Below are 12528 nucleotides of genomic sequence, written 5' to 3' on the forward strand. Positions count from 1 at the left end.
CCGTCTAGGAGTCTGGTAACAGTGGGGAAGTAGCTGTTTTTGAATCTGTTTGTGCGTGTTCTCAGACTTCTGTATCTCCTGCCCGATGGAAGAAGTTGGAAGAGTGAGTAAACCGGGTGGGAGGGATCTTTGATTATGCTGCCCGCTTTCCCCAGGCAGCGGGAGGTGTAGATGGAGTCAATGGATGGGAGGCAGGTTTGTGTGATGGATTGGACTGTGTTCACGACTCTCTGAAGTTTCTTGTGGCCCTGGGCCGAGTAGTTGCCATACCAGGCTGTGATGCAGGCAGATAGGATGCTTTCTATATCTGGCACTTGTGTGATGCAATTGTTATTTTCCACTTGTCAGCCCAAGCCTTGATGCTGTCTAGGTCTTGGTGCCTTTGGACAAAGAAATATACAGCACAGGAACAGGCCCTTTGGCCCTCCAAGACTGTTCCGGTCACGATACCATCCTCAGCACTTCCTTGTGCCGTATCCCTCTCTACACACTGCATCCATGTATTTGTTGAGATGCCTTTTGAACAGCGTTAATGTATCTGCTTCCACAACCTCCCCTGGCAGCTCATTCATAGCACACACCACCCTCTGTGCAACAAACGTGCCTCGCACATCTCCTCTGAACTTTGCCCCACAGACCATAAACCTATGCCCCTAGTGACTGACCCCTTCACACTGAGAAAGAATGCCTGCCCCTCCACTGTATCATTGTCTTTTATAATCTTCTAGGTCTCTATCAGGTCGCCCCTCAACCTCCGTTGTTCTAAGGAAAACAGTCCGAGGCTATTCAGCCTCTCCGCGAACACACTTAAGAGCAGGCAAAAACCTCCTCTGCACACTCTCACAAGCCTCCACCTCCAGGTAGTGTGGAGATCAGGGGCTGGATTCTCCCCTACCCGGCGTGACGGAGGGTGCCGGCGTAGGGGAGTGGCGCCAACCACTCAGGGGTCGCGCCTCCCCAAAGGTGGGGAATTCTCCCCACCTTTGGGGGCCAGCCCCGCGCCGGAGCAGTTTGCACCAGAAGACTGGCGCAAACACCCGGCGCCGTCAGAAGCGGGGCTGGCCGAAAGGCTTTTGGCGGTCGGCGCATGCGCCGGCAGTGACGTCAGCGGCAGCTGGCGCTGACGTCACTGCCGGCGCATGCGCGATGCGGGGTTCTCCTCTGCGTCCTCCATGGCGGAGGCCGTGGCGGAGCGGAAGGAGAAAGAGTGCCCCCACGGCACTGCCCCGCGGAGTGAGCGGGGGGCCCCGATCGCGGGCCAGGCCTCCGTGGGGACACCCCCCCGGGTCCGATCGCCCCCCGCCCCCCCAGGACCCCGCTCGCGCCGCTGAGCCCGCCGTTTCAGAGGTGGTTTAAACCTCGGCGGCGGGAGAAGGCCTCCCAGCGGCGGGACTTCGGCCCATCCGGGCCGGAGATTTGAGGTAAGTTTTTTAAAAAATGAAATCCCGCCGGCGCCAGCTGTTTTCACAGGCTGCCGGCGGGATTTGCACAACGCCGGTTTATGACCGGCGGGAGAATTGAAAAACCTGCGGGAGCGGAAATAACGCCGCTTCCAGCCTATTCTCCGACCCTGCGTGGGGTCGGAGAATTTCGCCCCAGATTTGTGCGCAATATTCCAAGTGCGGCCTTATCAAGGTTCCATACAACTCTAGCATGACTTGCCAGTTTTTAAACTCGATGCCCTGTCCAATGAAGGCAAACATTCCATATACTTTCTTGACTACCTTGTCCACTTGTGTTGTCACTTTCAAAGAACTGTGGACTGCTTCTGAGGAGTCACGAATGGTGCTGAACATTGTGCAGTCATCAATTATACCCCCACTTCTGACCTTATTATGGAAGGAAGGTCATGGATGAAGCAGCTGTTGACGGTTGAGCATTGGGACTACCCTAAAAAACTCCTGCAGTGATGTCCATGGACAGGTGATTGATCTTCAACCACAATAACCATCCTCCAACAGGTTTTCCCTCTGATTCCCATTAACTGTTGTTTTGCATGGCCTCTTTGATGCCATACCCGGTTAAATGCTACCTTAAGGAGAAGGGCAGTCACTCTCACCCCACCTCTGGAGTTCAGCTCTTTTGTCCGTTTTAATCAGGGCTGTAATGAGGTCAGGAACTGAGCGACCATGGCGGAACCAAACTGAGCGTCCATGAGCAGGTTATTGTTGAGTAAATGCCGCTTGAAAGCACTGTTAATGACCCCTTCCATCACTTTGCTGATAATCGAGAATAGATGGTGCAGTAATTGGCAGGGTTGGATTTTTCTTGCTTTTTGTGTATAGGTCATACGTGGGCAATTTTCCACATTGCTGGGTATATGCCAGTATTGTAGCTGTACTGATAGCTTGGCTTGGGGCGCAGCAAGTTTGCAAGCAAGCCTTCAGTACTATTACCGGAATATTATCAGAACCCATAGCCTTTGCAGTATCCAGTGCCTTCAGCCATTTCTTGCTGGCATGTGGAGTGAATCAAATTTGTTGAAGACTGACATTTGTGATGCTGAGGACCTCCAGAGGACCTATGGCTAAGATTGTTGTGAATGCATGTCCTATCTTTTTCACTAATGTGCTGGGCTCCTCCATCATTGAGGATGGGGATATTTGTGAAGACTCACTCGGTTAATTGCTCACCATTTATGATTAGATATGTCATGACTGCAGAGCTCAGATATGATACACTGATTGTAGAATTACTTAGCCGTCTATTACTTGCTGCTGTTTGTCATGCAAGTAGTCTTGTGTTGTAGCCTCACCAGATTGACACTTCATTTTTTGGTCCTCCTGGTGCTGCTTCTGACATGATATTCTGCACTTGTGATTTGACCAGTGTTGACCCCCTGGCTTGGTGATATGGTAAATTGGAAAATATGCCGAGCCATCAAGTTGCAGACTGTGATTGCCTACAATTCTGTTGCTGCTAATGGTGCACAGCACCTCATGGATGCCCAGTCTTGAGTTGCTAGATGATCAAAGTCTACCCCATTTAGCATGTTGGCAGTGCTACACAACATAATGGAGAGTAACCTCAATGCGAAGTCTGGACTTTGTCTCCACAAGGACTGTGTGGTGGATCTACCGATACTGCCATGAAAAGAAGCATCTGTGGCAGGCAGCTGGTGAGGATAAGGTCATGTATGTATTTCCCTCACCACATGCTGCAGACCCAGTCCAGCAGTTAGGTCCTTTAGGACCCAGCCAACTCGGTTAGTAACGGTATTATGAAGTATATTCTGCGCCCTTGCCAGCCTCATCGCTTCCTCTGACTGGTCAAAATGGAGGAGTACTAACTCATCAACATGGTATTTGGCAATCATCAGGAGGCTCCCTTGCCCATATTTGACCTGGTCCCATCTGACTACATGGAGTCCAGAGTCAATGTTGAGGGCTTCCTGGACAACTTTTCCGACACTGTACCAATGTGCCCCCACCTCTGCTGGGTCTGTGCTCACAGTGAGATAGTACATTCCCAAGGATGTTGATGGTGGTATCTGGGAAATGGTCTGTAGGTATGATTTTGTGAATATTACAACGGTAGCCAGATTCTTAACTAGTCTGTGGGACAATTTTCCCACATTTGGTGAGTATATGTTTCTTAAACAATTTAGAGTACCCAGTTCTTTATTTTGCACAATTATGGGGCAACTTAGCATGGCTAATCTAATTACCTGCACATCATTGAGACCCATGCAAACACGGGGAGAATGTGCAAACTCCACACAGAAAGTGACCCGGGGCCGGGATCGAAATACTGTGCTACCCTGCGTGTTAGGTTTTAATTCAAGGAGATGAGTTTGTGTTGTGGTTTGAGTCAAGATGGTGAGTATGTGTTTTGATTAGAGATGGTGAATGTGCGTTGGGTGTTTCGTGCGAGATGGTGAGTGTGTTGAGGATATGTTTGGTGATGGTGAGTGTGTGTCGGGGGTTTTAATTGGAGATGGTGAGTGTGTGTCGAGGGATGAGTGGAGATGGTGAGTGTGTGTCAAGGGGGGTTTGATTGGAGGTGGTGAGCGTGTGTCGAGGGGGATTTGATTGGAGATGGTGAGTGTGTTCAGGGTTTCATAGGATATTGTGAATGTGTGTCGTTACATTTATTGGAGATGGTGAGTGTGTGTGGAGGGTTTGGTTGGAGATGGTGAGTGTGTGTGTTGAGGGTTTGGTTTTAGATGGTGAGTGTGTGTTGAGAGTTTCATAGGATATCGTGAATGTGTGTCGTTAGTTTTATTGGAGATGGTGAGTGTGACTTGAAGCTTTGAACAGTGACTTTTGGCCCAGAATGTGACTGTGGTTTGTGACGTTTGAGCTGAAGAGGAACAGCATTATGTGGGAGGTAGTGAGATATTCAGAGACTATTTATGCTCACATTGGAGCATCTTATCGAACCCCGTAGTATTTATTCTCGTGAGTCAGTTATAAATATCCCTGGTACGAAACGATTTAGTCGTCACAGCTCAGAGTAACACCTCGGGTTCTAAATTAGAAGATGGGTTGGGTTAACATTTCCAGTTTAATGAGAGTATATAAAGGAAATATCAGACTGAGAATAATTTTGCTTTCCCATTGTGACTGCTGCTAAGATTGAAGGGACAGGATGGAGCAATGTTAATAATATTTTTGCTTTGATATTCCGGTTGAAATCTCCGACGAGCTGATTGAATCATGGTCCGAGATTGGGAGAGGATGACTTAAACTGTCAGAGGGTCAGTACTGGAGTGCTGCATTGTCAGAGGGTCAGTACTGAGGGAGGGCTGCACTGTCAGAGGGTCATTAATGAGGGAGTGCTGCCCTGTCAGAGGGTCAGTATTGGGGGAGTGCTGCACTGTCAGAGGGTCAGTACTGAGGGAGTGCTGCACTGTCAGAGAGTCAGTACTGAGGGAGTGCTGCACTGTCAGGGTCAGTACTTAGGGAGAGCTGCACTGTCAGAGGGTCAGTACTGAGGGAGTGCTGCACTGTCAGGGTCAGTACTGAGGGAGTGCTGCACTGTCAGGGTCAGTACTGAGGGAGTGCTGCACTGTCAGATGGTCAGTACTGAGGGAGGACTGCACTGTCAGAGGCTCAGTACTGATGGTGCGCATCACTGTCAGAGTGTCAAAACTGAGGGAGTGCTGCACTGTCAGAGGGTCAGTACTGAGGGAGTGCTGCACTGTCAGAGGGTCAGTACTGAGGGAGTGCTGCACTGTCGGAAGGTCAGTACTGAGGGAGTGCTGCACTGTCAGAGATTCAGTACTGAGGGAGTGCTGCACTGTCAGAGGGTCAGTACTGAGGTTAAGCTGCATTGTCAGAGAGTCAGTGATGATTGGTTGCTGCACTTTTAGTTGGACAAATTTGAGGGACCACCACACTGTGAATCATCATCTTTCAGTTTCGACCCAGGCGCCTTCTGCTCTCTCATGTTGATCTAGAAGGACATACCGCTACTCTTTCTCAGTGTAACGGGTATTCTCCCAACTGTCTGAGCCAAAATTTCTCCTTTAACCCACATCCCAAAATAAACAAAATCTTTGGCCATTTGCCTCATTTGGAATCTTACCTTCTGCAATTTATTGATTTGCAGCGGTCGCTAATTTTGTATATCTGTAGCCGATATGACGCAAAGACTGAGGATGGGGGTTAAAGGTTGACTGTCAGGAAATCTAATGACTCAGGAAATCTGAAATCTAATGACTTATTTTCTTTCCAAACAGTGAATCGGCGCCAGAAGCAAGAGATGATCGATGGGAAACAGATGTGGTCAGGCCGCAGTCATCATATTGCCTCCCAACACTGACTGTTCAGCCAATCAGAACATCTGCTTTTCAGCTAGGAAAAACAACTGGAATCCTGATTCCTGGAATATCAGCACCAACACTGGGAAAACAGCTGTAATCCGAACACTTGGAGTATCAGCACCAACACTGAGACAAACAGCTGGAATTTTGACACCCAGGATATCAGCACCAACACTGGGAAAACAGATGAAATCCGAGCAGCTGGAATATCAGCATCAACACTGAGAAAAACAGCTGGAATTGTGACACCCAGAATATTAGCACGGACACTGGGAAGACAGTTGGAATCCTGAAACCCAGAATATCAACACCAACACTGGGAAAGCAACTGAATTCCAAACACTCGGAATATCAGCACCAACTCTGAGAAAACAGCTGAAATCCAAACACCTGGAATATTAGCAAAGACACTTGGAAAATAGCTGGCATCATAACATCGCGAGCATTTTGCAGCACTGAGTTTCCTTCTCTCTGTGTGAGGGTCCAGTCAGAGTGGAGACCCCCTGAATCATCCCCACACAGACTGAGATTCCCTCCCTCTCCCATTGGTATCCAGTTGGAGTGATGTGTCTGTCCAGTCTGACCATTCAGACCCTCTGTGTGACCCTGTCTCTCGCCGCCCAGCACTTCCCATCCTGGGGTCACTATGACCTGTGTAAGACTCGGCTTTACTGGGACCAGGGAATGAGTTGGGATTACATGGCCTGCCAGCCTGAGGCCAACCTGCTCACCAGATTCCTGAAGATCAAGTTGGAACCTCCCAACAGTACGTGTGGAGAGAGCCCTGAGATGTACTGCACACTGGTGAGTAGAATCCTTTCTGAACTATCATCTGTTGTGTATCATACTGCGATTGGACACTCACTGAACTGCCCTTTTCAAAGTAAATTCTTTCCAGACTCGCACACTGGATTATTTAACAGGGGCATTGAGTATGAACACAAGGAAGATATGGGAAACATTGATAAATCACTGGTTAGACCCTAGCTGAGGTATTGTGTTCAATTCTGGACACTACACTTTGAGAGGTTGCAGAGGAGATTCACTGGAATGGTTGGTGGAATTAGAGGCTCAATTAATATGGAGCGACCGGACAATCTGGAGTGGCATCTCCTCTGGGGAATATGTCCAAATATGTTTCTGATCCATTGGGCTATATGGACTCTGTCCAGTATCTCCAATGGGGCATATCGACTGGCCAGTATCTCCAGTGGGGTATATCGACTGTCCAGTATCTCTAGTGGGGTATATGGACTCTGTCTAATATCTCCAGAGGGGTATTGGTCTCCAACGAATATCTCCAGTGTGGTATATTGACCCTGCCCCCATTGGGCATTTGGACGCTGTCGAATATCTTCAGTGTGGTATATTGACCCTGCCCCCATTGGGCATATGGACTCTCTCTTATATATCCAGTAAGCATATGCTGAATTGAGCTTCTGATCTGCTGGGTTATGGGCTGAAGCCAGGGGAATGACACTTGTGTGAATTGCTCGTTCAGAGTGCTGGTGCAGACATGATGGGCTGAATGGCCTCCTTCTGCTCTGAAACAATGTTGTGATTCAGATCCTATTCAATATCCAGTGGGGAAGCTACCCAGTTTTGTTTCTGGTCACTGATATCTATAACATTCAGTTTATGGGTGGCATGGTAGCACAGTGGGTAGCACTGTTGCTTCAGAGCGCCAGGGTCCCAGGTTTGATTTCCGGCTTGGGTCACTGTCTGTGGAGTCTGCACATTCTCCCTGTGTCTGCGTGGGTTTCCTCCGGGTGCTTCAGTTTCCTCCCACAAGTCCCGAATGACGTGCTTGTTATGTGAACTGGACATTCTGAATTCTCTCTCAGTGTATCCGTACAGACCCCGGAGTTTGGCGACGAGGGGATTTTAACAGTAACCTCATTGCAGTGTTAATGTAAGCCTACTTGTGACAATAATGAAGATTATTATTCTCCGGGACTGTTGGGAGACCCCTGATTTTCTGGAGGTCTGATTTTCCACCCTGGAGTCTCCAGACTGGATTCGGGTGAGTGTTGTTGGAATCTCCGCACTCTCTGCCTGGCAATCTGATCTGATTGGCTTCCAGTCCAATACACACTGTCTGACAATGAAGTCATTTGGATGGAAATTCAAGGTTGTTTCTGAATATTAATTATCCTCTTGTTAAATGAATCATCTTCTTGGGAAAATTAGCTCCTACATCATTGTTCGAGGGGAATCTGCTGATTTAGTAATCCATATGCTTCAGCAATAATTAAAAATTTATAATTTATTATGAACATGTAGCTCATCAGAGGGAATTATTCTCCAAGTCAATTCGTAAGAGGTTATAAAAAATACTACCAGTCTTTGGGGTAAATCTTCCAACTGTTCCATGTTGCACTGTCGGAGCTGTCTTCGAAATACTGCCCGGGATCCAATGGGACCAGATTTGATGTCACTCTCATTTTCACCACCTTGGGATGTCCTAAAGCACTTAGAATCATACATTTTACAGTGGAGAAGGAGGCTACTTGGCCTATCGAGTCTGCACCGGCCTTTGAAAGAGCACCCCACTTAAGCCCATGCCTCCACCCCATCCCAGTAACCCCACCTAACTTTTTGGACACTGAGAGACAATTTAACATGACTAATCCATCTAACCTGCACATCTTTGGAATGTGGGGGAAACCGGAGCACCCGGAAGAAACCTATGCAGACACGGGGAGAAAGTGCAAACTCCTCACAGACAACAATCTGAGGCTGGAATTGAACTTGGGACTCTGGAGCTGTGAGGCAGCAGTGCTAATCACTGTGCCACCGTGCTGCCCTCAAGGCAATGGATAACTTTCTGAAGGGTAGCCACTGTTGTAATGCACAGCAAGATCACATGAGAGAGAGCAACACGACAATGACCAGATCATCTGCTTCCATTGGTCTTCGTTGAATAATTAATATTGGTTTCCAGTCCACAATTTTGACCAGATAACGCCCAAACAACGAGCACAAATTTGGAGGCGTTTCACTCGTAATTTATATTTTTGATTCTTAACTGTTTTTTTGACACATGCTTTCGTTCCTCCTTTCCCAATCTGCTCCGTCTCCAGAGTTTCTGCTTTCTGATTCTATATTCAGTGTGGAGTGGGTGAATGAGACGGAATGACTCCTGGGTGAGAATATATTCAGCCTGTGGCTGTGACGTTTGTGCAAAGACATCAATTCCTGCACAGATGCTGTGGTGATATAATGTCCCGGGGGTATGGGTGGTGTTGGGGTGACATTACTGAAGCAGTAATCCAGAGACTGGCAGTACCAGTCCCCCACTGGGGTTTGAGACTAGGTGAGGGAAATACTGGAGTCGGGGGGGGGGTTCTGTAAAATGATAAAAGATATTTACACAGTAGACGCAGAGCGGATGCTTCCTCTTCGGGGCAATCTGGAAGGAAAGGTCATAGTTTGAGAATAAGACGTAGCAGATTTAAAACAAAGATGAAGAGAAATAACTTCTCTCAAAAGACTGGTGAATCTGTGGATGTCAGTACCCCAGGGTTTGGTGGGAGCTGGGACATTGTGTAAAATTAGGAGGAGATAGAATTTTTTAACAAGTAGTGTGTTGAAGGGTTACGGAGAATGGACAGGAAAGTTGAGTTGAGGCTGAGAGGAGATCAGCCATGATCGTATTGAATGGCAGAGCGGGTTTGAGGGGCTGAATTGTCTAATCCTGCTCCTGGTTCTGATGGTCATTTATTCATTGTCCGTTTCCCTCTTCCAACCTGACCTGAACAGACAGCACTTTTCAACAGACATCCTGATGCTTCCCTCGACAGCATTGGCAGGAGTTCAAAGATTAAGTTATCGACCTGTCACCTTGCCCCTTTCTCTCATCCCCTTCAATGCAGCTCCAGCACACGCGTGCACAAATACACACAGTCTTTGTAATAATATTTATTAATGTCACAAGGAGGCTTACATAACGCTGCAATGAAGTTACTGTGAAAAGCTCCTAGCCGCCACACTCCAGCTCCTGTTCGGGTACACAAAGGGAGAATTCAGAATGTCCAATTCACCGAAAGCACGTCATTCAGGACTTGTGGGAGGAAACTGGGCACCCAGAGGAAAGCCATGCAGCCACGGGAGAACATGAAAACTCCGCACATACAGAGTAAGGACACGAGACAGTCAGTCTCTGACACTGGTTAACAAAGGAAATCAGAGCAAAGAGTGAATCAGAATCCTCGCTCTTCATGAAAAAACAGCAAATCGTCAATCAGATTAACCCATCAATTGCATGTCTGAGTCAACATGAAATGGGATGAATTTGATCTGCTTTGCATTTCAATGCATTTTACTTGAACTGTAAATTCAACAAAATGTAAATGTAATACGATATCAGTGGTTATGTTATGGGACTAACAGAGCACTGATCGAAGCTAATGTTCAACAGACATGAGTTCAAAACCTGCCTCGGGAATTTAAATTTATTTAATTAAATAAATCTGGAATAAAAATCTTATTAATATGTGTCCATGAAACTTGTGATTGTCATGAAAGCCCATCTAGTTCACTAATATTCCTTTAGGGTAGAAAATCTGCTGTCCTTATCGGTCCGACCACTGTAAATCCAGACCTACAGCAGTGTCATTGACACTGAACTGCCCCACTCTGAAACAGTCGATCAAGGCACTCAGTTATCAAGAAGGTGACTCACCACCACTTTGTCAAAGGCAATTCGGGATGGGCAATATGCTTTGTGGATAAGTTCAGTGGAGGATGATTTGTGCACGGTTTTAATGGAGGGATGGTTTGTGGAACAGTTTAATGACGGATCTGACAGGATAATCAGGTGCTGGAGAGTCGAGAGGGAAATCCAGAGCTGAGGGCAATCTTAGTCAGAGGCACGACCAATGGTGATCAAAACTGGGGATATGCTGAACAGAAGAAGCTCCGACATATTAGAGGGTTGTGTGGCTGGGAACGTTCACAGAGATTACAGGCTGCACAGGAATATTAATGTTGAGGTTTTGCCAGATCAGGACTCAATATGCCAAGAAACTTCTCCCACTCGTCAAAGAACCGAGGCTGGGAGAACACAGATTTAAAGTGATTTGCAAAAGAAGCAAATGTGGCGGGAGCGTGGCTCGGGTCTGGAATGCAAGGCCTGGAATTGTGATGGGGGCACGTTCAATCGAAGCATTCCAGAGGTCTTTCAATGTAGATTTGAATGGAAACAATGGGCAGGGTAGGGGTGGGGTGGGATGGCAGAAACTATGAATGTGAGTTTAGAGAGCCGATGCAGAAACAGTGGCTGAGCCAAATTTCCTCCTTCTGCACCGTAACATACATAGAAAATAGAAGAAGGAGGAGGCCATTCGAGCCTGCTCCACCATTCATTATGATCATGGCTGATCATCGTTCAATACCTACCCACCACGCCCCCAACCTATCGCTTGATCCCATTAGCCTCAAGAACTAGTTCTTCAACTTACACAATGTTTTGGCCTCAACAACTTTCTGTGGTCGTGACTTCCACAGTTTCACCACTCTCTGGGTGAATCACCCCCCCCCCCCCCCCCCCCACCCAACCAACACCACCACCTCGGTTCTAAAAGGATGTATCCTTAACCTTTGACCCCTAGTTCTGGACTCCCCCCACCATCAGAAACATTCTTTCTGAATCTCCCCTGTCGAATCCTGTAGAATTTTGTAACTGTCTACGTGATTCTCATTCACTCTTCTAAACTCCAATTAATATAATCCTAACTGATTTAATCTCTCCTCATATGACCGTCCTGCCATCCCAGGAATCAGCCTGGTAAACCTATGCAACATTTCATCCATAGCAAAAACAATCTTCCTCAGAGAAGGACACCAAAACTGCTCACAATACTCCAGGTGTAGCCTCACCATCCCCCAATATAATTGCAGTAAAAATGCCTATTCCTAGGCTCTATGAAGGCCGACATAATTTGTCGCTTTTTCTGCCTGATGTACCTGCGCGCCTACTTTCACCGACTGCTGAATGGGGAAACCAAAATCTTGCTCAGTTTCCACCTCTCTCAATTTACACCCATTCAAATAAACGTAACACTTCTGTGATTCATCAAGCACAGTTGCACTGGGTGAATGGGATTTGACGTGGGCAGCATTTTTGGATGATCTCCAGTTTACAGAGGCTGGTCAGGATAGTGTTGAAACTTTTGCGTCTGTCAGGTATAGAGTCTGTGCTGAGGATTTCAACAGCAGATGGGATTGAGCCAGACGATGTTCCACAGGCGGAAGTAGCCGCTCTTTGCTGATGGAGATGAGATGATTATTTTCTTGGCTCTTCCAGACTAAAAGACTTCAGTTAATTCCCATCGATCTTGGTGTTGTAAATGGAATGTTCTGCTGACGGTATAATCCCCTATTTGATTAATCTCTGTTCAAAGTATTCGCATCTAAATCCATTTTAATGTCAATTTGTGGAATTGATTTGAGTGTTTCTCAAACTACAAACAAAACTCGAACAGTGACTCTGCCCAAAACAACAGGTCAGGGATTCTGTGTGCAGATCGGATTCCTCGCTGTAGGAGAGGGATGGGACACGGTATACAGTGAGACACCAGGCTGAATTCTCCCGTCCCTCATCCCCATATTTCTCGGCGGTATGACATTCCCTGGCAGCAGAATTCTCTTGCGCTTGTCGATGGGATTTCCCATTGAATCAGCCTAGGCGCTAGTAAGCCCACAGGCGGGAGTGCCCTGCCAGCCAGAACAGATAATCACAATTGCCAGAGTTCTCCGAT

The 12528-nt window shown here is 47.3% G+C and overlaps 1 protein-coding gene across 1 annotated transcript in view; it reads left to right on the forward strand.

Annotated features, from left to right (window-relative positions):
• The window catches only part of LOC119976596 (netrin-G1-like), a 43791-nt gene that overhangs the window by 10359 nt on the left and 20904 nt on the right, over positions 1-12528 (forward strand). The window contains exon 2 of the mRNA XM_038817203.1: positions 5684-6571. Coding sequence (XP_038673131.1) covers positions 6332-6571 — 240 coding nt within the window. The 5' untranslated portion in view covers positions 5684-6331. The remainder of the gene's footprint in view (positions 1-5683; positions 6572-12528) is intronic.

This window comes from Scyliorhinus canicula, chromosome 13 (assembly GCF_902713615.1).
Source record: "Scyliorhinus canicula chromosome 13, sScyCan1.1, whole genome shotgun sequence".
In the NCBI taxonomy this organism is placed as follows: domain Eukaryota; kingdom Metazoa; phylum Chordata; class Chondrichthyes; order Carcharhiniformes; family Scyliorhinidae; genus Scyliorhinus; species Scyliorhinus canicula.